Source organism: Danio rerio, chromosome 4 (assembly GCF_049306965.1).
Source record: "Danio rerio strain Tuebingen ecotype United States chromosome 4, GRCz12tu, whole genome shotgun sequence".
Lineage (NCBI taxonomy): Eukaryota > Metazoa > Chordata > Actinopteri > Cypriniformes > Danionidae > Danio > Danio rerio.
In genome coordinates, this window is record NC_133179.1 from 63,086,968 (window position 1) to 63,112,811 (window position 25,844).

Below are 25,844 nucleotides of genomic sequence, written 5' to 3' on the forward strand. Positions count from 1 at the left end.
CCTGCTTTCTTGAAGGTTTCAATACTTAGGTTTGTGAGGAAGTTGCTAAGTTTGAAGAAGGTTTCAAAACAACGTGTTTCCAGAGCAGAGAGGGGGGTTTGCCTGGAGTTGGGAGAGAGAGGGGGAGCTTCCAGGCAGCGTGTTTGAAGAAAGGGTCCCAACAGAGGTCCCAGGAGAGTTTGAACAGAGAGAGTGCGTGCGAAGAGGGGGAGTTTAGCTTGGTCTTCAACTTTATAGGGCAGGTTCGGATCCACCCTCCATGGAAAGTTGACCAATTAGAAGCTAACTTCCTGGAATATTAAATTTATGGGTCTTTGTCCGAGGCAGAATAATTTGCATAGGCAAATTTTATGTAAATTGGGACAAAAAATTTTAAAGTCTCTTAAAACATTAATATGTTGCACTCATTATAAAATAAAATGTCAACGATCAATTTGTACAGCAAGTAAGCTTTTTGAAAAGTCCAAACTTGAACAGTATAGGAGGTTGTTTAGCCTAGGAACCGTTAAAAAATTATATGCAGGGGTATTAAAACCAAAAATATTAATACAAGAGAAAGGGAAACTTTGCAAAACATATGATTAAACATATAGAGTAAAGTTTATATGAAAACAGTGTTAAACAAGCAGTTTAAATAGTCCTTTGTAAGTCATTCCTGTGCCTAGTGCCGCATGGCACATTCCTTTGGGTCGTAAATACCTTGGAATCAGGTTTCGAGCCTTCTCTGGGCAAAGTTGGCTGGTTGTATAATAAAATGCAAAATGTTTATGTGTCTGGTCCACCATATTCGTTACAGGTGCAATAACACTAAATGATCTGCCCCCATTGAAGAGAGGCGGTACCGAGGGACAGCGAGAAGGCCAGAGTCAGCAGAACGTAAAGAAAGAGTTGGAGTGTAGGGGACAAGCATGTTGCAGAGATAGGAGGGTGCTAGGCTATTTAGGTATCTAAATGCAAGGAGAAGAATTTTGAATTTAAAATTAATAGCCTGGCTCATCATGTGTTTATTAAAGTGTGATGAGTTGCTGAAACTCTTCCTACACTGAGTGCATGTGAATGGTTTCTCTCCAGTGTGAATCCTCATGTGTAGACTAAGAGATGATGAGCGGATGAAACTTTTCCCACACTGAGTGCATGTGAATGGTTTCTCTCCACTGTGGATCCTCATGTGCTGATTAAGGGATGATGATTGGCTGCAATTAAACACATTGTGCTGTTTTTAAATGAAGGTTTTTATACTTAAAAGGAAGACAAAGTACTGAACAACATAGCCTTGTGTGAAAATGTTTTTCCTCATTAAAACATAACTTTAATTTCTCACACCGGCTTTCTTTAGCCACACCCAGACCTGATTACTACCACACATGTTCGTAATCAAAAAATCACCTAAATATGACCTGTCTGACAAAGTGAAGTAGTCCAAAAGAGCCTCAAAAGCTAGACATCATGCCAAAATCTAAAGACCTTTACACTACTACTCAAATGCAAAAAAACAAGTGTTTGAGGAGTGAGTCCTGGAAAAAGCAAAAGTCAAAGTAAACATCCGATCAGGTGAGCACTAAGGAAGTGCCATGGGAAAAAAACAACCAAACACTCACTCACTAGCGTTCCTGGACACAAATACAGGGTTATAAACAGGACAAAAGGGAAACGAGAGCTCCTGTGACTGCAAATAAAACCTGATGACAAGAGATAACCTGTCACCCAGAACCGTAGGAGAAAGCAAAAGCATTAGGTATGGTGAAAGTACCCCCTCCCTCAAGAACGCCCCCTTCCGCCGCATTCCCTTAAGACTCACTATGGACCAGATGAAACTGATCAATGAGGGAGGGGTCCAGAATATCCAGAGCCGGAATCCAACATCTCTCCTCTGGACCATAACCCTTCCAGTCTACTTGATACTGATAACCTCTCTACCTCTACTCATCCAGGAGCCAGTGCACGGTGTATGTGAGTGCACCCTCAACCAGTCTGGGAGGCAGAGGAGTTATGGGCTGCAGGGAGGAGAGAAGAATGGGTTTGATCTTAGTCATCTGAAAAAAATGGATGAATGTTTTTAAACTTAGAGTTTAATTTGAGTTGAACCAACACTAGACTGAGCACCTTGATAATGGGAAATGGTCCAGTGAATTTGGGTCCCAATTTATGTGAGGGAAGTCTGAGAGGAATGTCTCTGGAAGAAAACCAGACTTACTGACCACACATGTATAGATGGGGGAGACGCTTCATTCCTATTGCCAGTCTGGTGATCCTCCATGTCTAGAGGCATCTCTGAATGAAGGAATGCATTGAGGGAACAATAGCATCTGGTTTTGGGGAAGAGAATATGCTTATTTCACACAGCCACCATTTTAAAGAAGAAAGCTAGGCTGTGGTGTGAAAAACATGGAACTATAGGATCAGCACTGTAAACATTGCAACATGCTGTGGACTACAAACCTCCAGCTGTTGCCGCAATTTCAAAATGCAGGTGGTGTAAACATTACTTTAATATTATTCAGTTCAGTTTAACTAAAAAAATTAAAAACATATTAGGCATCAAACAAAATTACAATCTCTAAGAATAATACGCTTAAGTGTCTGCCTTGGATTCAGTTCATGGCACCAGGTAGACACTGTGGTGACGATTCCTTGCTTCAGCCTATGTACGACTAAAAACTCAACTATTTAGTCTCCACTTCACTTCCTAATCTGTAATTGCCTCTGGATATACCACTAACTGTACTCAAAAAAAAAAAAAAAATATTACTAATACTTTCCTTCTTAGACTTTACAGACCTGAAACTTGCCTATAGCACTTATTCATTGTTGCTCTTATAGTTGTGTAAATTGCTTCCTTGTCCTCATTTGTAAGTCGCTTTGGATAAAAGCGTCTGCTAAATGACTAAATGTAAATGTAATCGGGTGAGCGATAAAACAATGCAGTCTTCTGTAGCACACCCTTGTGTTGTCTGTTATAGAGTTGTCCCAGTACTAAAGTTTTAAAAACATCCATTTCCCACTAACATTCAAGTGCCGCTTAAGCGTGTTCTTAAACAACGCTGATATGCCAGTGTTCACTGATGCCTACCAGAAATTACTGCGATGTTCCTGTGTGACTTCCAAGTTTTTTCCAAACGTAGCCTCGATTTCACTTTTAAAATGGCAGCCTTGTGAAATCAGTCTACAGAGGGGGCTGATAGCCTAAGTAGCACTGAAAGGGAGGCAAGCCTATAGAAAAAATGGGAAGAGAATTAAATACTTATTTGACCATGATTAATCTAAAACTCCAAGATAAGGGTTCCCTACATGCGACGCAATGCAGGACCCTCTCCAGCTGCAGACTAGCTTGCTCGGCCTGGCCATTGGTCTGAGGGTGGTGCTCGTGAGAGGCTAGCAGTCGCCCCCAGCTGTCGGCAGAATTCTGCCCAAAACCTGGACACAAATTGCAGACCCCTACTTAAAACCATGTCAACTAGAAGGCCAAGAATATGGAACACGTGGTCCAACACAATGGCTGCTGTCTCCCTCGATGAAGATTATTTAGGGAGTGAAATAAAGTAAGCCGCTTCAAAAATCTGCCCACTACAGTGAGGACTACTGTGTTGCCCACTAACCCAGTGACAAGCCAACAAAAACTGACTAGTGTTCCACACCATTGAGAGCCACCAGAACCATTAGCCGCATTTCCACTATCGCACCTAAAGCGAGGGAGCCCAGGCCAGTCGCGTTTCCACTGTCACTTCTAGGGCCTGATCAGGCCAAAGCTGGGCTTCCTCGGGGCGAAATATGGGCTATAGCCTATTTTATTACTTGCTCTTATGTCCTGAAACACTTAACCCTTTCCTTTCGTTTTTAGATAAATTTTTCTTACACATCATATTTTCTGATTTTCACTGGATGTCAACTCATTTTGCACACGCACCAGAATTGATAACCACTGCTCTGAGGTACTCAAAATAACAAACTATCATGCTCAAAATGAATTGCGTACCTAAAGTTACTTCTCTACTTATATATTTCTTTACAATATTTAAAACTGTTTGATAATTTAGTCAATTAATTTATTTGGAACAATAAAGTCTTCAGTTTTAGACATCTCGCGCACTGGTCCATCCCTTCTGAGAGAGCTCCATCTTGGTTTATGGTTAGACAAGACATCCTACTTCCCCTTCCATCACTACAATGTCTATCCATCCATCTATTTATTCATTTTATTTTGTAAATGTGTTATTTTAGGCTGATCTTAAAAATATAATAATTTAACTGACATGATTGTAGGTGTAGGCTAGGACTGTCTCTGTCATTTGCAGATAATGTTGTCCCGTTGGCTTCATAGGACATGGACCTTCAGCATGCAAAGGGACAATTTGCTGTTGAGTGTGACATGGCAGGGAAAGAAACAGCACCTACAAGTCAGAAACCACGGTGCTTGACTTGAAAAAGGTGGCCATCTCCAGTTTGGTGAGATTAAAAGATGGATCAGTGCAGCGGCAGCAGTTATGCAGTTATTGTGATTGTCTGTTGTGGTGAAGGAGCTAAGACTAAAGGCAATGTTCTCAATTTACCGCTCAATCTAGGTTCCTACTCGCACCCATGGTCATGATTGAAAAGACAAGATCTCGGACACAACCAGACACATTTTACAAAGTTTTGTGACCCGATTGTTTGAGTTGCAACATAAAAGAGAGAAGAGTCAACAAAATAGCCTGAATGCTAACTATTTATTATAAAATGCAACTCATAGAACAATCAATCAAAGCAACCAATAAATGTCTAGGGATAATAATGAAGATAAAGAACTTAGGATATAATCACAACAACACTTTAGCTACATGATACAAGCAATGCAAAACAAAACCATAAGGTTAAAGAATCAATGAGATGGCAGGTCTTGACATGAGGACTCCTGAGTAGCCACAGCATCTTGGGGAAGCTAGCACAACAGCTTTTAGTTACCCATTGATAAGTAATTTAAGCAACCAATCAGTATTTACCACATACTCCAATTTGGAGTCTTGCGATCATCACAGTGTATTAATATTGTAAAACTTAATACATGTCGCTCTGCCTAAATCATAAAATATTCATCACGATTGTATTCTACTCAAAAAAGTAAATATAGTAAACTATGAAGAATTTTGAACCTAAAAGTAAAGAAACTTTACTAAAAAAAAGCTGCTACACAGGACAATTGAATGGGCTTTCTAAACTTGAGGCCCTGGTATACTGGAAACTAATCGTCCTGGAGCTCCACCTTCTTTGATGTGCAGTGTCTTCCCAGTGATTTGCTTCTCATTTAGGGAGTCAGACAGAGAACACCATCCAAAACAACAAAAGCAACATGAATATAAATGAGAGTGGCGTACAGATGTATCCGCACCTGTACAATCACCTGCAAAGAGATTTTAAACCACAGAGGTGCTGTTTGCCAGATGTTTACAAAACTTTTCTTCTCCCAGATGCCATGATTGCGTTTACTGTCACTCAGCCACATCAAACATTATTCAGACATGAAACATCCTGTGCACATGAGAAAATGTTTAGGTGCATTCATGTCATTTGTGCAACTTTTTGTCCATGTGTTTCTTAAGCTGTGTCGAATGAGTGAAATTCTGTAGACACTGATCAGATCTGTACGGTTTCTCACCAGTGTAAATAATCTTGTGTTTTCAGATGTGTTAAATGAATTAAACCTCGTCAGTGTGAATCATCAGGTGCAGTGTCAATTTTGGAGCTGTAATAAAAGTCTTTTCAAACTCAAAGCACATATACTCTTCCACACCAGTGTGGATCTTAATGTGTTCATTAAGGTTTGCTGATCGGTTGAAACTCTTCCCATACTGAGTGCATGTGAATGGTTTCTCTCCAGTGTGGGTCTTCATGTGTTTTTTAAGGTCTGAGGAGTTGCTGAAACTCATCCCACACCAAAGCTGCTGTCACACTTGAGTTTTAGCATGCGGAATTCTTTTGTACGGCACTGCAAAAAGGGTAGGGCTGTGCAATTAATTGAAAATCTGGTTTCAATTTTGATTTTGGCTTCTAATGATTATAAAACTAAATTGAGATAAACAATTACTGCATCATATACCGCCCCCTTTCCAGTTGTACACATTTGTTGCTCTGCAAAGCTCAGTTTCACGTGAAAATGACTAAAATCATGTACTGTGTTGTTTGCAGCATGGAATGCGCATCACTCATTGATGTATGTTCGAATCATTCATGTTTTAAAAGCGCAAAAGAGCGTATGCTGTTGTGTTTGGGCACTTAGCCTCAGAGACAAGCAGAGCACACACATCTAACGCCATCTTAATGCGAGCGATTTAATGGTCAAATATAAGATTTGTGTCAGAGCGTAATGTTTAGTGAATATTCATATTAACCCTCATTTGTGTAATAAACAAACAAGTAACAATAAAAAGACAAGTGAAAGAGAAACCATATCAGTTATACAGCACTATTCTTAAAGAGAAGGCGCGCAATATTCCTGCTGCCGCCTGTTTTTCTTATTAATCAAAAAACAAAGGGAGAAAATCCCTCACTGCTCTTGACTGAAGGATGTTTGTAGCTGAAGTTTTTTTTCTAACAGTTAAGATTTTTAAAGCACACTTTGTTTCATATTTTTATTCTATTGTATGTATTTCCCTTTCCCTTTTTTTACAGGGAGGAAAATAACTGTGCATATTTACAGTTAAAGTCAGAGTTTTTTCCTGAATTATTAGCGACCCTTTCCCCCCAATTTCTGTTTAATGGAAAGATTTATTTTCAACCTAGACAGATTTACTAACTCATCTCTAATAACTGATTTCTTTTATCTTTGTTAAGATGATATTTTTCAAGATACTAGTATTTAGCTTATTGTGAAATTCAAAGGCTTAATTCATGTAATTAGGCAAGTCATTGTACAAAAGTAGTTTATTCTGCAGACAATCAAAAAATGTATATTGCTTAAGGGGGCTGATAATATTGAGCTATTAAAATAGGTTACAAAATATTTACACCTGCTTTTATTCTAGCCGAAATAAAACAAATAAGCCTTTCTCCAGAAGAAAAAAATATTATAGAAAATACTGTGATAAATTCCTGTTAAACATCATTTGGGAAATATTTATATACAAAAATAAAATTCAGGGTAAATAATTTTGACTTAACTGATAATCGTTTTGAATCATCGTGATTACAATTATTACCAAAATAATCTTGATTATGATTTTTTCTATAATCGAGCAGCCCTAGAAAAGGGGCGGGATTAAACAAGATGATTACACATTAACTGAGCGACTGGTCCATATTTTACATTTCTGTCCAGAGAGGTCTTGTTATGAAAAGTCCAGTGTGACCGCGGCTTAAGTATAAGTGAATTGTATCTCTCCAGCGTGGAACTTCATGTGGTAATTAAGGGATGTTGACTGGCTGAAACTTTTCCCACACTGAGTGCATATGAATGGTTTCTCTCCAGTGTGGATCCTCATGTGCTGATTAAGGTTGGATGAGCAGGTAAAACACTTTCCACACTGAGTGCATGTAAATGGTTTCTCTCCAGTGTGAATCCTCATGTGTTTATTAAGGTGTGATGATTGGCTGAAACTCTTCCCACACTGAGTGCATGTGAATGGTTTCTCTCCAGCGTGGAACTTCATGTGGTAATTAAGGGATGATGACTGGCTGAAACTCTTCCCACACTGAGTGCATATGAATGGTTTCTCTCCAGTGTGGATTCTCATGTGCTGATTAAGGTTTGATGAGCAGGTAAAACACTTTCCACACTGAGTGCATGTGAATGGTTTCTCTCCAGTGTGGATCCTCATGTGTTTATTAAGGGATGATGATTTGCTGAAACTCTTCCCACACTGAGTGCATGTAAATGGTTTCTCTCCAGTGTGGATCCTCATGTGTTGATTGAGGGATGATGATTGGCTGAAACTCTTCCCACATTGAAGGCATTTGAATGGTTTCTCTCCAGTGTGGATCATCATGTGGTGATTAAGGTGTGATAAATAGTTGAAACTCTTCCCACACTGAGTGCACGTGAATGGTGTCTCTCCAGTGTGGATCATCATGTGTAAATCAAGGTGTGATAATTGGCTAAAACTCTTTCCACACTGAGTGCATGTGAATGGTTTCTCTCCAGTGTGGATCATCATGTGTTTACTACGGGATGATGATTGACTGAAACTCTTCCCACACTGAGTGCACGTGAATGGTTTCTCTCCAGTGTGGCTCATCATGTGTTTATTAAGGTGTGATGATTTGCTGAAACTCTTTCCACACTGAGTGCACGTGAATAGTTTCTCTCCAGTGTGGATCATCATGTGTACATTAAGGTGTGATAAGCAGCTGAAACTCTTCCCACACTGAGTGCATGTGAATGGTTTCTCTCCAGTGTGGATCATCATGTGAATCTTAAGATAGCCTTTTTTTCCAAAACTCCTTCTACAGTGAGTGCATTTGAAACGAGTCTTGTATGTCCTTTTCAAAATACCATCAGTATGTAAATTGTTTTTTTCTTCAATTTTGACATGATGTTCCTCCTCTTTCCTCCCCTCATTCTCTCTTAGGTCTGAAATAAATAGATAAAACATTAGTTTTCATTAAGTCTTACAAACTCTCAAAAAAAGCTGAAAAGTGAAAAGACACTGAAACATTGGCTACACACATTGTAATTTTGATGCACATTAAATGTAAAATAAATCAGATAATATTTAGTTCTGTCCATTAATGTGTACACATTTAAGCAGATTTAATGCAATTCATGTTTATTTACCTAGTAAAGTTACCTACAAATGGGACTCTTATTCTGAAACCGCACTTGTTTGGGTGTGTTGTGGAAGAAAAGCGCAGCACATAGTGACAGTAGTGGTGGGCAAAGCGAGGCTTCATGAAACACTGAAACAGTCAAAGCAAATGTGTCGAAGCTGTGAAACGTTTCGAAACCCCACTCTACAGTGACATCTAGTGGTCATTTTTTATGTATTGCACTGAAACAGCTTTAGCAAAGAACAGTTGAGCAAATTGAGGTAATAACACCCCACTTTGTATAATTGAATCTTCAAGTTACTTAGTGGAGTGGTAAAGGTGTCTGACTACCATGCGGGGATAGTGGGTTCGAAACCAGGCTAATATAGCCATTTTGAAATCCTTTAATACCAGTTGGTAATGCTTTGTTCTTGTATTGTTTTGTTTCAACATTGGTCTGACAACCGAATAAACACTTTCTAAATAAATATGTCTTGTTTTGGTCTTAAAACAGGGTTATTTCTAGATCAGACAATGTGGCCTGAAGTTGTCAAGAATTATTTATATTATTCATTAAATTTTCCATTTATTGCATTTTATTAACGTCTACCCAAACCCAAAACCCAACCATCACAGTACTGTAAAATATTAATTATTGTTTTACAGTGTTACAAAAATGATGCTAAATTGATGGCGTAACTGCAGCTGTATCCTATTTAGGCTACACAAAACAGAAACATGATTAAAACACACAAAACCATGACTTCAGAGTATTTGTACAAGTTGGGATTCGAACCAAAAAAGTAATTCGAAGCATAGCAACAGCGTGCACACGCACAGTCCACTAGGCCATATGAAACAGGGATTTTCTCTGACCTTGGTAGTCAAATACAGATTCGCCAGGCCTTCTGAGCTGATTAATACTTTGAATCGCTTTAGTTACGTGACCAGGTGTTTCGAAACACTTAAGTCATGTGACTTGGGTGCTTCGGTGCAGTGTTTCGAAATACTTGTGCTTCAGGATCTCGACATTGTGTCGAAACGTCAGTTTCACATCAGCCATCCCTAAGTGAGAGGAGCTGCCGATGTCTGCGGGTGCGTGAAAGCTGTGCGCATTAACAGCTGAGAGGACGTTTTATACCCGTTCGCTTTCAATGATTGCTGCAGATGCAATATCTGGATGCTAGTCACTAAACTCAAAATAAGCCCTTTCGTTATTAATTTGTTAATGGTTTCTGTTTTACCCAAACAATTTTATATACATCTTTAGTATACGGACAAGCCCGGACATGACCCGTAATGATCATTCAGTTGTTCAGATCACCGTTATTATTCTCCTTTGAGGTTTTCCTAACAGTTTATATTGTAATGTGAATCTGATATGTTATAAATTAAACGTGGAAAGGGGCTAGTATGGCTGAAAGACTGTTTAACTGCCTCACAATTTGTAGCATTTCTGGGCATTTAATGTATACCTGCATGTGAATGAGTATTCTATCGACACATGAATGTTTAATCTAGACCTTTTTCCAGATAAATCTAATTTCTACTTATCTAAATTGTTTAGTAAAAAAATTTAACTGATAGGGATGTAACGGTATTGTAAATACCGTCATACTGCAATATTAATTTTTTTCGATATTACCGTAGTCGCATGACTCGGTAAAACTATAGGTCTTCTGAGAAAATTTGCTCAGGCGAATGAAGCAAACGGGAGGTACCGGAAACTACAATTCCCATCAGCCCAGGCTTGGCCATAATCCCTTGCGGTCTGTTGTCGCTACAGATCCAGTAATGCGGAAATGGAGTGTGCTGCTAGAAGCGGGGATCAAAAAGAGCTGGAAAACCCTAAAGTGGGTGTTGTCGCCGCGCGCGTACTGAATAGTGGTGTTGTCGCGCGAGTTCTTGTCAGCTGTGTTGTCACGCGCGTACTGAATAGTGGTGTTGTCGCGCGAGTTCTTATCAGCTGTGTTGTCGCGCGCGTACTGTAAAGCGGGGACAAAGGGTATGTCGCGTCGCTGGGGCACTTTTGATCATTTTGGAAGGGAACTTTCTATCCAAGACTAAAAAGGGCATGTGCACTGCACAGGTTGAGCACTGTGTGTGCATGTGCCTGCAAGTTGGGGAATACGACTCAGTCATGGGGACTGCAGAAACACAGCACACTGTTCAGATTGATGCAGACATGAGATCTCTATCTCACTCATGGTTTGTCCTCTCAAGTGGGGGAAAGACAATGCACAACGTTACCCACTGCTGTCAACCTGGGCCAAGTCATATCTCTCTTGTCCCAGAAACCTGAGTCCCAAATGAGAGGGTTTTTTTCTGTTGCAGGGGACATTGTAAATACCCAGAGATACCAGCTTTTACCAGATTATATTTATATGATAATTTTCCTTTAAACCCATCTCTATCTAAGTGAGTGAGTGATTAAATGTTGAATGTGATGAGTTTTCAACAATACTAAATTAAAACTTAATTTTTTTACATGGATTAATGTTTTTTTGTTATTAAAATTGAAGTTACTGTTTCAAAGCTTACAGATAGATGGCTAATTTGTATGTCATTGACACTTTTGGTACTTTTTTGGAGTATTTTCATAAGTTTTGTTTTTTCCTGTACATGATTCAATAAATACTGTACCGTGACATTCATACCGAGGTATTACCGTACCGTGAAATTCTGATACCGTTACATCCCTAGTAACTGATGTTAATAAGGAATACTGGTTTATTACATAACAGCAAATTTTGTTTATACATTTGTAGCTCATTTATTATTTTTATTGTACTTAATATTGTTCAGACTATGTACATCCTTGCATTTTCATCTGGGGTCATTCAACTCCTCAACATTCAATATAAAGTGTTAAAACAGATAACCTGTCTCCACATCCTTTGTGCTCTGACCAGTACTCAGAAGGGTTTACTCAAATTATTCATCTTCTGAACGTAAAACCTGTAGAACTAATTATCTAGTGCTTTTACAATGTAAATTACTCCACTCCCATTGCCCCAGCAACCCTGGACCCCGACATGTTCACATATCACCACATCTCCCCTCCTTAAAGTGATGATGCCCCCCTGTAGTAAATATATAGCAAATTCCCTTTTAGCAACATAGAACAAAGCAAATTATTTTTCCAAACTGGTAACAGATATCAATATCAACTTAACAATATCCTTTGCTTACAATCGTCAAACTCTTAACCATAACCTGTCAACATCACAGATGTGTTTTTAAGTTCATTTTTTTTCTTTTTTTTTCACAATCTTACACCATACTGTAGAAGTTAACATCCAAGTGGATCCTTTGCATCTGTACGGTTAGTGTAAACACCTACCCCAAAACATAATCCTTAAATTTTACTGGCTGTTTTACTTCTATACCAGTAAGGGTTCTTTTGCTTAAAGGTGTATGAGCGTGTAGTGTACTGGAAATTGGGGTAGCAAACCCATTCATATAGTCTGTGTAGCAAGATAGCTTATTAAAGCTAGCCGTGGATCTGGATGTGAGTAGTGAGGGCTGGAGGTAGTGTGAACGAAACCGTATGACGTTTTGAACTCCACAAACTCAGCGGACGTAAACTGAGTAGCATTGTAAGTTATACGTTTGTATGGGATCCCCCACTGAACAAACATAGTTTTCAGATGCTTAATCACCTGCTGGCTTGTAATAGTTTGCAGAAGTGTGATCTCAATATCACGAGAATAATAGTCTCCCACTATTAAATATTTCTTACCATCTAGTTCACATATGTCCACAGCGATCTTTTGCCATGGCCCATCAGGAAGGGTTGTAACCATCAGGGGTTCTCTCTTTTTTATCGACTTTTAGACTTGACAGAACGTGCACGTCTCTACTGTTTTTGTAATATCTTTGCCTATTCTAGGCCACCATACAGACATATTTGCCTTCTTTTTGCACTTCGTGAGGCCTTGATGATCTGTGTGAAGCTGACGTAACACATCCAGTCTCTGTAAACCAGAAATCATAATTCTATCCTTATACAGCAAAAGTAGAACAATTTCTGAAAGGTGAGCCCTAGCTGCATAAAACCTGTGCAGCACACTTGTCAACTGAGATGTTTGACTGGGCCATCCTTGGGCCACCTCCATCTCCTGGGCCATCTCCAACTGGAGATCTGAATCTTGAAGCGTGGCTTATGGCAATAAACCAGTCTTCCCTCGCAGGCTTAAGGCTGATTTATACCTCTGCGTCAAGCGCACGCATATGCTACGGCACAGCCTACACGTAGCCATATGCCATGGCCGTCAACGTCTCTGACATGCACCTCTCAAAACATGCAACTACACGTCGCACCGACACATAGCGCAGGCTCTGTGATTGATCGGCTTGGTAGCGCTGACGAGTCTGGGCGGTACCGAGAGCCGTGCGAATAGCGCGAGACTGATGGAGCGATTCTTTGCAAGTGTGGAGTCCCAGGAAGGAGCTTCGGATGGAAAGTTTTGTTTTGTGTTTACCTCATGGTTAAAGTTGTTGCACGTCCGCCGGTTCCTGCCTCAAAATGAGTGAGTTTGAGCCACTTCTACATTCAGGAAGCGTTCAGAAAAAACAAAACACTAGTGAAGAAACTCGACACAGAGGAACATTAACACCTCATTGCCAACTAGCATTTCGGAAGTGTTATTGCAGAAAAACAGAGTTGACAGTACTGCCTGTACAAACATTGTCAGGTCACGCTCTGTGTCAGACTCGCTGTAATGAGTCAGAGAATTTCTGGAAAGACTCTCTGCCTCCTCAAGCTGTTTGCCTGGTACATGCACTGCTTTGACATTAAATCTCATCAAACGTATCAGCAACCGTTTGCACCATAAGGGAGCTTTGTCAAGTGGCTTATGGTCAGTCTGGAGCTCAAATTTGTCAACACCTTGCAAGTAATGTGAGAACCGCTCACATGCCCACACTCCAACTAGGCATTCCTTCTCAATTTGTGAGTAGTGGCGTTCAGTCTTCAGTCCTTAAACAGAAAGCAATCAGAAGTGCTTCTTCCTGCTGCTGAAACAGGGCAGCACCTAGACCATAACTATCTGCGTCCGTGCTGACCACTGTGATCTTGGTAGTATCATAGAACGCTAGCGCTGGTGCTGTGGTCAACATGCTCTTCACCCTGTTAAACGCCTGCATCTGTTCCTTGCTCCGGTTCCATTCAGTGTCCCCCTTAAGCAGCTAAGTCATTGAATGAATTACTGACGAAAGACCTGAAAGGAATTTACCCAGTTAATTTTCCATCCCTAAGGCCTATCGCAATTCAGTCAGATTCGTAGGACAGAGGATCTCCATTATAGCTCTCACTTTGTTAATGTCAGGCAGGATCCCATCCTTTCTCATAATATATCCAAAGAATTAAATTTCAGATTTTCCAAAGTGATGCTTCTCTTAATTTAACTTAAGACCAGAGTCTCTGACGGAATTAAGGACTGCCTTGAGGTTGCGATCATGCTCCTCCTTGTCTCTACCCAACACCAGTATATTATCCATCACTGCAACAGAGCCAGCATGGTTTTTGAGAAGAGTGCTCATTTCTCTCTAAAATATCTCCGGAGCGGAGGTTTTTCCAAAGGGTAGCCTCCGGAAACAGAAGCGGCCAACTGGCGTTATAAAAGTTGTGAGTTTTCTGCAGCTTGAAATTAATGGTATCTGATAGAATCCACTGGATACATCTAGAATCCATCTGGATGCTGTTTATGGGTTCAGCCTGCTTGCCCATTGCATAGAGCAGTGAATTCACCTTGTACATCATTGTCTACCTTGTCAAGTTTTGTTGAAATTCTAAATCAAGATAAACGCTGCTTCCATGCCGGCCAACTTGATGGCTGTGCAAAATCAAAACCTTAGGGCATGTGAAACTTTAACATTATCCTTCCGTCTTCCTTCTCAAATGATAGAAGTGCACTGAGAACTTTCAATCTGACACCATGTCATGTTAAACAGAGTAGACCAGCGCTTTAGAACTCAGAATTTCACTTTATTAAAGCATGCACTCATTAGCGATATTTCTGCCTTCTGTGTCAGCCTGCTCGTGCTGGCTCTGCCCCTGTTGCCCAAGCAACCCTGAATCATGACACAGAACAGCCAATCTCAATAACCTGTTCACATATCACCACATAGGGAATACTTGTTCATTCTGTGCCTGACTGGTAAACACATCAGAAAAAAATGTTGTGGGGTAACAACTGAACAATTAGCTGAATATTTGCCTTGCAGACATGAGACATACCTGTACAGCAGGGGTCACCAAACTTGTTCCTGGAGGGCTGGTGTCCTGCAGATTTTAGCTCCAACCCTAATTAAACACACCTGAACAAGCTGATCAAGGTCTTACTAGGTATACTTAAAATATCAAGGCAGGTGTGTTGAGACAAGTTGGAGCTAAACCTTGCAGGGACACCGGCCCTCCAGGACCGAGATTGATGACCGAGATGCTGTACAGCATCTGCATAAAGGCTGAAATGTGTACCTTACCCCTTGTGTGCTGTTGGGTCATTTTCATCCATTCTGGGGTGATTTTGAGTTTGGCCAAAACTTTCCCTGTGTTTCAGCAAACAGACTGTTATTTGGGGACATATTATTTTGACATATTCAGGGAAAATGCTTTGAAAAAATAAAAAAAACTCAAACTCTGGCCAAATTTACTCTCTATTCATTATATTCATGGCTGTTTTTTTCTCCATTGGCCTCTATTATAACAACATTTTTTGATTACAAAGCCTGACAGCATATAATCATGCATATATGACTCTTGGCGTTTTCAGTGACAACATTGTTTAATTGGTCTCCACCCATGGGACGGCAAAAAGGAAATGGGTATAAAGAAGAGGAGAAGAGTTGAAGAGCGCAGCATTATGTGGTGTGCGGAAGAAAAAGAAGTTGACTAAACTGTTGCAGTGCGGGGAAACGAGTAGAGAAACCGGGTCGAGACGAGCAGTGTAAACTTAATGACTGGCTGTGAGAAACAAAAAGCGAAAGTACGTATCAAGGCAACAGAGCAAAGGCTGATGTCTTGTAACTGAAGTGCTCGTGATGTCTGTGAACGGATTCGTCAACACCCTCAACCTTCACATCCACACCTCCACATTCGCCATTCCCCTCTCATTTCCCTTGACCAAAAGTTTTTGTTTTCTTTGCCCAAATTCTCATTTTATTTCTCGTTTTGTTTTCTCCCCGTAGTAATTATCATTATTTTTTTTCCGTTTTCAAATCGGATGAATCTGCTGGCCTGAAATCATTCACATTTTTTTCCTTTCACTTTCATTTGAGTTATAAGTGCTGAGGGTTTTGTGTTTCATTGTGAATAGTGTTATTATTTTTTTTTGGACTTCATGTTGGAGCGGCGCCATGTAAAGACGCAAACTGTTGAGGTCCTTACATGAAACTTAAAATTTTGCTTAATATTACTCTTATCCTAAATACCTTAAACCTACCTATCCTGGAAAATAAGCGTTTATAAGTGTATGAGTTTAGCTGTTCTGAGGGTAATTAATTTTAAATCAGGATGAATAAAGGTCGAAGCAACCGTAGGGAGGCAGAATCCGCTACTAGCCTCCATGCTAATGCTAATCCGAAGTGCAAGCTGCATCTTAAAAAAAAAAAAAAAGAGAGAGACGGCTCTGGCGAGTGATAACAGTGCAGTCCTTCAAGCTATTGATGCACTAAAGGGTGATTTAATTAGGCCGATTTTGAAAAGGCCGTTGCACGATCAAATTAACTTTGTAATCAAATTGACCAGCTTCAGACAGTTACATAATGCTGTGGAGCACATTAACGCCAGAGAGGAAGCAGCGGAACAGCGAGTGACTGGTCTGGAGTCTGTTTTGGGTGGATACTCTGACTCACTTACTACCCTGGAAAAAGAGTTTAGTATAGTGTAAAAGGAGCTGGCTCTGCTGAGAGACCGAAGCAAAGATATTGAGGAGGGATCTCGCCGCTCAATTCTCTGCATAACAGGAGTTTAAGAAGGACTGGAGCACGGCAGACACGTGACTGAATTTGTAGCCGGCCTTCTGAAAGATATTCTGAACCTTAAGAGACTCCACTTCTGGACCAGGCACACCGCACTCTACGCAGCAAACCAGTGGATGACAAGGAACCGCCACACGCCTTCCTGATTAAATGCCACTACTTTTCCGAAAAGAGGATATTTTGAAGAAAGCCATTGATCACTATAGCACATGTTCGTTGTTGTTATTTCTAGTTCTCAAGTATATTTAGTCAATAATGGGGTAGCTTTGTAGTAAAACATCAAGAGCTGTTTAAATTGTTTTGCTTTACATGTGAGGCCCAACATGGTAAGCTAGTTAAGAGTGGGAGTAGCTGGAAGTGTGTGCAAGTTTACACGCAATGTTTCAATCTTGTGTTGTTTAGTGTTTATAAGTGTATGTGCGATCACCTTTTTTTTCTCTCTATTTTTTTTCTTTCCTCCCTTTCCCCCACACATCTCCCTACATTCAAAACCCACAGATGCCTTTTGGAAGTTTCTGATAAATGTTTTCGACAGCCCCCTATAAAATTGGTGGAGTAAAGACAAACTTTACCAGTTGGAATGTGCGGGGGTTAAATCACCCAGTGAAACGAAACAAGGTGTTCGCATATATTAAGTTAAAATCTGATATTGTATATTTACAGGAGACACATCTGTTGAAATAAAGACTATAATAAGTTTAGTAGAGGAGGCTATACACAAATATATCATTCTAACTTCAATAGCAAAAGTAGGGTCGTTGCTGTACTCATACATAAGAATGTACAATTTGTTTCGGAGTCAAATGTGTTGGATAAAATGGCAGATACATAATAATCCAATCTTTTAACATGTCTGTGGTCCTGGCCAATGTGTATGCTCCTAATTAGGACACTGTACAATTTTTCAGTAAATTTTTTTTCAATTTTGCCTAGTCTCGAGACACAATTAAATTTTAGGAGGCGATTTAAATTGTGTTTTGCACCCAATTTTGGACCGCTCTAGCTCTTTGAGTAATACAATAAGTTAGCAAGCACAATGTATCAACTCCTTCCTTCAGACATACGGTGTATATGACCCCTAGAGATTTAAATATCTATCTTCCTTTCTATTCCAAGATTGACCATTTTCTTCTAGACAAGCAGTTACTTGAACATGAGTCTGATTCCAGCGACGCTCCAGGGACAGACGAGTCTTCGCTGAGGCCATCTTCCAGCCTAAACCACGGCGAATGAAGCTCTGCACAAGACTTTTGGCCAGCGGAGAAATTAAAATGGTCGTGCCCAAATGAGTCTGGTTCTCTCAAGGTTATTTTTCTTCACTCCCATCAGGTGAAGTTTTTTTTCCCTCTCCGCTGTCGCCACTGCCTCGCATGGTTCAGGATTGGTAAAGCTACGCATCTATGAATTTGCTCTTCAGTGTTTGAACTCTCAGTAATGATTAAATCACACTGGACTGAGCTAAACTGAACTGAACTTAAACACTAAAACCTGAACCACACTGTTCCAGTTACTATGACCATTTATGTGAAGCTGCTTTGACACAATCTACATTGTAAAAGCGCTATACAAATAAAGCTGAATTGAATTGAACTTCCCTTAATGTCAGAAGTAGAGTATGGTAGTATTGTTATTTCGGACAGAGTCTCTTTTTCCCCATCAATGATAGTGCACAGCAAATGTTCTTCCAATTCTTTCCATTTTCAGTAAGTCCTGATAAATGTGTATATCTGGGAGCAAGTGTAACACGCACATATTAGGATTTGTTAAATAATAATTTTAAAAATGACTTTAGACAAAGCCAAACGAGACATGACGCGGTGGTCAACCCTTCCTTTATCTTTGGCTGGGAATATCAATTCCATTAAAATGACAATACTACCAAGACTTCTGTTTCTATTTCAGACGTTTCTGTTTTTATTCCCAAGTCATTTTTCAAGGAGTAAAATAATTGTATTTCTACATTTCTCTGGGATAAGAAAATTCCTTGCATAAGAAAAGAATTCTTGAAAATAAAAAATTGATAGTTTGGACTGGCAATGCCAAATTTCCTATACTAGTATTGGGCGGCCAATTTACACAAACTGATATTCTGGTTTGCTCTTATGCTTAGTGGAAGTAGATGGTTCCGATGACTCAGGCAAACTGTCCACAGTTTCCTCAACATTTCAAGATTTACAAATGACACATTTATCCATATCGGCAGGTGAGGGTTTTCATGTGCAGATGCGTGCTCATGTTGTAGTGATAACTAGCAAGCTAGCCGCTGCACAGTCATGACGTTTGATTTGCATTTTTTAAACACTCTAATAGTTAATCAGTAAAATCTTTGTAAAAATCTGAAAATATTTGTAGCATTAACTTGTGATATTGAAAAATATATATTGTAAATTTTAAAAAAAATTACACAATTTTTAAATCCCTTTCACAACCCCCTGAATGCGGGTCGCGACCACCAGTTTGAGAACCACAGCCATAGAACTGGTACACTCAATTTCTGTATGTAGTAGACATTCTTCTTCAGTTTAAGGTGCTTCACAGGCTTCACCTGTCTAGGAGCAAAATGGCAAAAATGTATTCAGTAGGGATGGGAAGATTAACCGATATGTATCGATATGCGGTCATGCGCGTGCACGATGCGAGTGCATCGGTAAAGCAGCAGAGGATGAATGAAATTTTGGAAGCAAATCGAGATGCATCGATTTTTGCGAGATGCATCGGTTTTTCCAAGATACAGCTTATATTTTTAATATAGAATGTATTTTTTATTTATTAACAAGTGTTGTCAACCTGTTTTTGGCGCATTATTTAATCGACCTACATAAAGTAAGCCTTAGCAACGGGCTTGCGGATGTGTACACTTACACTACAACTCAGTGTATCAGGTGTGCGGATGAAGCTAGTGGTGCGCCCTCAGAAAGCGCGAGAAGCAAAACAAACATTTTATTCCCCACTGAGTTTTAAATCTAAAGTATGGCAACATTATGGATTCTGCAAAAAGGATGGACGACTTGACAGGACAGATGCAATTTGCAAAATGTGCCTCGCATCTGTAAAATACACGGGCAGTACGACTAATCTGAAATCTCACTTGAAGCGGCGCCTCAGTGTTGTTGTGGAAGCATCTTCCAGTGTTCCTGCATCCCCGGCTTCCTGCTCTGCTTCAACTGTAGCTACCAGCTCCAAAAGTGGTGAGAAAAGCATTGAATGTTTTCTCCATGCGCAACAGTTCTGCTCGCTCTACGCCAATAACGAATGCTATTGCATTGTTCATCTGCAAAGATATTCAGCCTAGTGTCACGGAGAACGAAGGTTTTAAACACCTCCTGTTAATTTGTATTTATTTATATTTTTATTAGCCTGTTGTTTACAGTGACAGTGATGTTTTAAAGCAGCATAACACTGCTAGTTCACGACCTTAAGTTTTGAATATTCAGTGGCACAATATATCTTTGTAAAACTTGTTTTCATAGTTGAAAAGTTAAATCACAATTGTTGTTGTGCAATGGTAAACCTTTATGTTGAAAGAGTGCAAATATATGCATTTATAATATATATTGCACTTATACATTCTGTTTATCTTGAAAATACTTAAATAATATGTGCTATAGGTTCTAAAATGTCCCTCTACTGTAAACTGACACTCTGGCTCTGAGAGAAAAGCCAGTTTGTAAAAAAAGTCTTGGTTTTACTTGGTTAATAAATAATCAAACTCATTCAATGGCACAGCATCCTCTTTCACATAATCTCATAAACTTGATCTAATAAGTTAGTGCTGAATTATCGCATTGTATCGTGATATGGGTGTGAATCGTATCGTGTTGCATCGCAATGTCACAAATGTATCGCTAATATATCGGATCGTATTCTTTGTATCGAGATGCGTATCGGATCGGCATTATAGCTTAGATGCCCAACCCTAGTATTCAGGTTAAGATTCTTCTTGCCCTAGATGTGGTTTTGAGTAATATGTTCTGGGAATGCCCTAGATTAAATACATTTTGGACCAATATTTTAGATCATTTTGATCTATATGTAGTAAAGATATGGATCCTAATACTTTGACCTCAATTTTTGATACAGTGCCAGAAAATCATTGCTTTTTCTTCTTTATTGGCCAGATGCCTGATTCTTCTCAGGTGGAAAAAAAACAAACCCGCTATCCCACAAACATTGAATATTAGAAGTGTTATCACATCTTAAACCAAGAGTTTCTCTCATTTCAGGCTTAAAGTAGTCAGAGTTTTCACTTAATTTCCTTTCTGAAACGGGGTCCTGATCTCATAGGCTATTGTTTTAGAACTTCATTTGCCTATTGGAGAAATGACCAGGAATAATAAACAGCTACTCGCTCTACAAACAAGTGTGTTCATGACTATACATACAAAGAAAAATTATAAAATTACAAAATATAAGTTAACAACATCAAGCAGCATTAGGCATGGGCCAGTATAAGATTCTGACGGTATGATGACCTTGAATAAACATATCAGTTTCACTGCACTACTGTACAATGTAATTACTGCTCTAAAATATATTATTTTAAATGTCTGGGTAATAAACAAACACTTTTTCCCCTTTGAGCACGATATATTTTCTTTTGAGAAAGTTTTAAAATATTTTGGAGAAGTAAACATGTCAGGCTAAATCATTCTAATGAATCATTGACTTCTGCTGTCTTCATTTGTTTCATGAACACAGAATTCTTTGCGATTTAGGGTGCTTTCACACCTGTGAATCGATTCAGTTGTGCCGAAACAGAGATTACAATTGTTACATTGTTGCTCTTTGCTTTTGGAGCGGTTCGCTTTCACACTGCAAAGTTTCTAAATGGACCAAAAGAGCTAAAACAAGTCACGTGCGAGTAAACTCTCCTTACATTGGTCAGAGTGTCAAGGTTTATTTTGCAGCATCCCGCTAAGCTGTCAGGAGAGGTGGTGGTTTGGTGGTGATTAACAGGGTGCGTGCGCGCAACGTGTCTGAGGAGAGACGCGGTGGAGAGGGGTGAGAAGGGTGCGCGACAATGCCTATTTGAGGACTGGGAGGGAGACACAAGATTACCGGGAGATCATCACTCGTTTGCGGGCATCTGGAGACTCTCGAAACTTCCCGCCCTACTCATAATTCTCTCTTCATATAGCCATAAGCCTATTACATATCCATAAAACACTGTGATATAACCGCGCTCGGATCGATTTCTCTTGGCAATCGAACCGCTCCAGGGTTCGTTTCAATCGAGCCGAGACCACCTCATTCAAGCGATCTCGGAGCGGTTACTTTGGCGCGGAACAGAACGCGATTGCCCTTTCACACATGCCAAACAAACCGCGCTAACTGGGCAAACGAGACACGTTCCGAAACAAAAGTGTAGGTGTGAAAGCACCCTTAAAACTGCATTTTTGGAGATCTTTTCTGCTGGAGATACTGTTGTCATGAAAATTTTGAAACAAAACATAATAAAATAAAATAAATTACATATACCGTAGGAAAGGTACAGCAGAAAATATTGGCGTTTCGAAACCCTTGACTTTTTTCAAACAGCTCTATACCTTGAAAACGGTTATCGTCTCATGCCTAGCGGCATAACACTGTTTTAGGATCTAAAATGAATTCTTTAAAAAAAAGTCCCAAGCAAAAAGATTACAATGGCGCCGCCTGCTGGTATGTGAAGAATATGGTCAATACTGACAAACTTTACACTTAAATGTTTGCACATCATCAGCATGCTGTAATCCATTTCTTAAGCAGAAAAAGTCATTAAGACTAGTTTGTTGGCCAGTTGTAGTCAGTGCAATGCTAAACGTTATTGTTCCACTATAATTTGTTTGTTTTGTCTCATGTTGTCCCACAACAACATCATATAGTTTAGAATACTGTACAATGTTTTATAACAATTATTGTAGTGTCCATTTCATTTAGCATATTTCCAATTAAGAGCATCCACGTTTTTTTGACATAATTTAAACCAAAGTTTCTACAGGTGTCACCAAGTTAAATTTAAGACTTTAAATTTAAGACATTTTTAAGACCATTATGAATTAAATTTTAAACCAAAGAATTTTTCAAAAGGCCCAGATGAAAAAAAAAAAAAAAAAAAAATATATATATATATATATATATATATATATATATATATATATATATATATATATATATATATGTGTGTGTGTGCTATCAAAAAATATTTTTATATTAAATATTTAATATTACAATAATTAACGAATAATAATACATTTAAATATTTTAGACATTTCGTAGCAAAATATCTTAAATATTGTGTCAAAACAAGCTACCTTTACTTGTAACCATACACTTTTTTCCAACAAAAACTTTATTTAAAATAAAAAACAAATTAACAAATGTTTTAAACGTTTAAAAACTATAACAAACTAAATATATGCACAACAATCTGTCCAGGTCGATGTCCTCAGCAGTAAATACATGGAGCAGATTTGTAAATGTTATTGTAAGGAAAATAATTAAACCATTATGATAGAGTTAAAATGACCTTTTTGAATTAAATTTAAATTAATTTTTTATTGAGATGAATTGTTGGTGATTGTGTGGCTTTTTGCCAGATTTGACAGCAAAACATGAACAAAGTAAAATGGTGACTTTATTTAAGACTCAATATTTCAGTAAATTTAAGACTTCTTAAGGCCTAAATTTTAGATTTTGGAGTTTACAACATTTTATGACTCGTGGAAACCCTGTTTAAACACAATAGCCCTGGTAATTAGTTATTATAATAATGATGTAATTCTAGATACTATCTGTGAGAACTAGTAACAACTACTAGAAACAAGTTTAATCCCATAGAAGTTGATTTAAAAAAGGGAATTGTGATCAACGTGACATATGCAAATGGAAAGTACTAAGCCAACACCATCAACCTAATAGCAGATATTTTCTATGAGAATACTGTAGGTCAAATATCGTCAGCTCAGTTAAACTTTTTTAATTTATCATTTTTAATAATTTTATATAGTGCCAGTGCTCAAGGACGCTTTACAAACAGTAAAAGAACAAGAAAAGCAATAACCTTAAGAAGGTAGAGAAAATGGGAGACTAATAATACATAAAATGAATGACAAAAGACACGAGAACAAGTAACAAGAAAAAAACTCATTCCTGTCTTTCAATGAGTGCTTATGTGCATTTAGGAGAACTAGGCAGCACACTCAGGGCTTAATTTAGTATTCTTATTATTAAAAATATATCAGTATGAAAACCAACCTGTTTGTTCCTGCAGATCTTCCTGCTTGACTGTGAATGTTTCTTCAATCTTCACATCTTTACTCTCCTCTTTAATAAACGCCATCTTTATAACAGTGTGGAGATCAGTCGCTTCAGCAGGAGTTTTTCTCTGTGTTTGGACACTTTATCCTGTTTAAAATGAACAAAACAATAAAAATGTCCAGTTTAAAACGAATAAAACAATGAAGAGAAACAAAATAACTTCACTTTAACTCTTGCTTCAACAGAAATCAGGTAAAAGATTAAGTCCGAGCAAGATACAATAGCCACAAATTTGCTGAATAAAACTATGTTACTCCATTTCTTATATAGTGATGTTTACTTAGAATGTAATGACATTATGCTATTTAATAAATTAAACCTTCATTAAAACACTTATTACAAACTATCAAAGTACAACATTGTTCACAGTCAAATAAACAGTGTTAATGTTGTTTAGAAGTCATACTTGCATGCTAATAGAGACTTCTAAATGAACGAATGTGCGAATATAAAACCAACTTTACATCTATGCCAACAGCAGGTATATCATTTAGCATCTGGTGAAAACCTGAAACTTTAATCAATCCGTTTATATCTGTGTAAAAGCTTTAAAACAAACCTTTCTCCTGTTGAATCAGAGCGCAGTAGCGGCGCAGCCTCATGACGTCACACGACACGCCATAATAAAAGCCTTCTGTTGGCAGACCAACTTGCATGGTGCATTCCCGCCACCTACTGGATAGAAGTGTGGAGCGCAAAATGTAGAAAAAAAGCATGAAAACAAACAAAAAATAAAAAATAAAATGATGTACGAATGGAGGGGATAAGAATACCAGAGGGAAGAGAGAACAGGGGGCTATTCCATAAAACTAGCTTACAGAAAAAGCCAGGCTTATTTTGGTAAGTCAGGTTTATTAATGGCAGATTCTGTTTCATAAATCAAATTTACGATAGTTCAAACTTAGTTACCCTGGCAACTTATGCTGAAACTAACCTGGTCCACGCTCAGGCTAAGTCTTAAGTTTAAGCTTTATATATATATATATATATATATATATATATATATATATATATATATATATATATATATATATATATATATATATATATATATTTTTTTTTTTTTTTATTTATTTATTTATTTTTTTTTATGTTTTTATTTTGGCCCACCCTAAAGTTCCAAGCTGGAGCTGGGCCTACTCCAAAGGTAAGTGTCAAAAAAGCTAAACAAAAAAAAAAGACTTTTATTTTGGCTTGGCGTGTGACGTCATAAGGCTGCGCCGCTCACACACTGTTATTTGACTGGAGAAAGGTTTGTTTTAAAGCGTTTACACAAATATAAAGCGATTGATTAAAGTTTCAGTTTTTCATTCAGTGCTTAATTTTGTACCTGCTGTTGACAATATTATTTTAACCCTTTATACAACGTAATACTATTTTACTCCCAGTGGTGGGGCTATTGTTTGAACAACAGAAAAGTGTTTTAATGAAGGTTCGATTTATTATATAACATAATGTCATTCCATTCTAAGTATACATCACTATATATAAGAAAAGTAGTTACACTGTAAAAAATTGCTGTTAAAAAACGGTCAGATTCTACGATAAAATAATGTTTTTTCACTAAAACAGTTATATTCTGTTAAAAACAGTGCTTTCTGGGTAACATTTTTGTTTTCGAGAAAGTAACCAACTGCAGAAAACTGTGAGCTAACAGAGTTCAGATTCGATGTTTTGAAGTCTGTGTTTGAAATCACGCTTTGTGTCCTTGTTCACTATTTCATACACTAGTTAACTAAAATAGTTCACCAGACAGTTTTAATGAACACTAATGAGTGAATTCAGACACTGATGAACACCTGCTGTTAATAATTACAATTACTGAAGAAAATAAACAAGAAACACAAACA

At 38.4% G+C, this 25,844-nt stretch overlaps 2 protein-coding genes across 6 annotated transcripts in view; one reads left to right on the forward strand and one right to left on the reverse strand.

The window, feature by feature from the left end:
* Positions 1-25,844, forward strand: part of LOC137489764 (uncharacterized) — a 173,995-nt gene that overhangs the window by 52,122 nt on the left and 96,029 nt on the right. The window lies entirely within an intron of this gene.
* LOC137491031 (uncharacterized) lies at positions 4,685-24,619 on the reverse strand. 4 transcript variants are annotated; one of them, XM_073948583.1, is made up of 4 exons: positions 24,554-24,619; positions 23,932-24,081; positions 8,744-8,865; positions 4,685-8,539 (listed from the first exon to the last, which is right to left on the reverse strand). In XM_073948583.1, exon 4 carries the CDS (start codon positions 8,373-8,375, stop codon positions 7,326-7,328), a length of 1,050 nt encoding a protein of 349 aa, XP_073804684.1. In that variant the 5' UTR covers positions 8,376-8,539; positions 8,744-8,865; positions 23,932-24,081; positions 24,554-24,619; the 3' UTR covers positions 4,685-7,325. The 4 variants fall into 4 exon arrangements, with proteins under 4 accessions (XP_073804684.1, XP_073804685.1, XP_068076181.1 ...); XM_073948584.1 differs by having other exon boundaries at positions 24,401-24,619; XM_068220080.2 differs by lacking the exon at positions 8,744-8,865.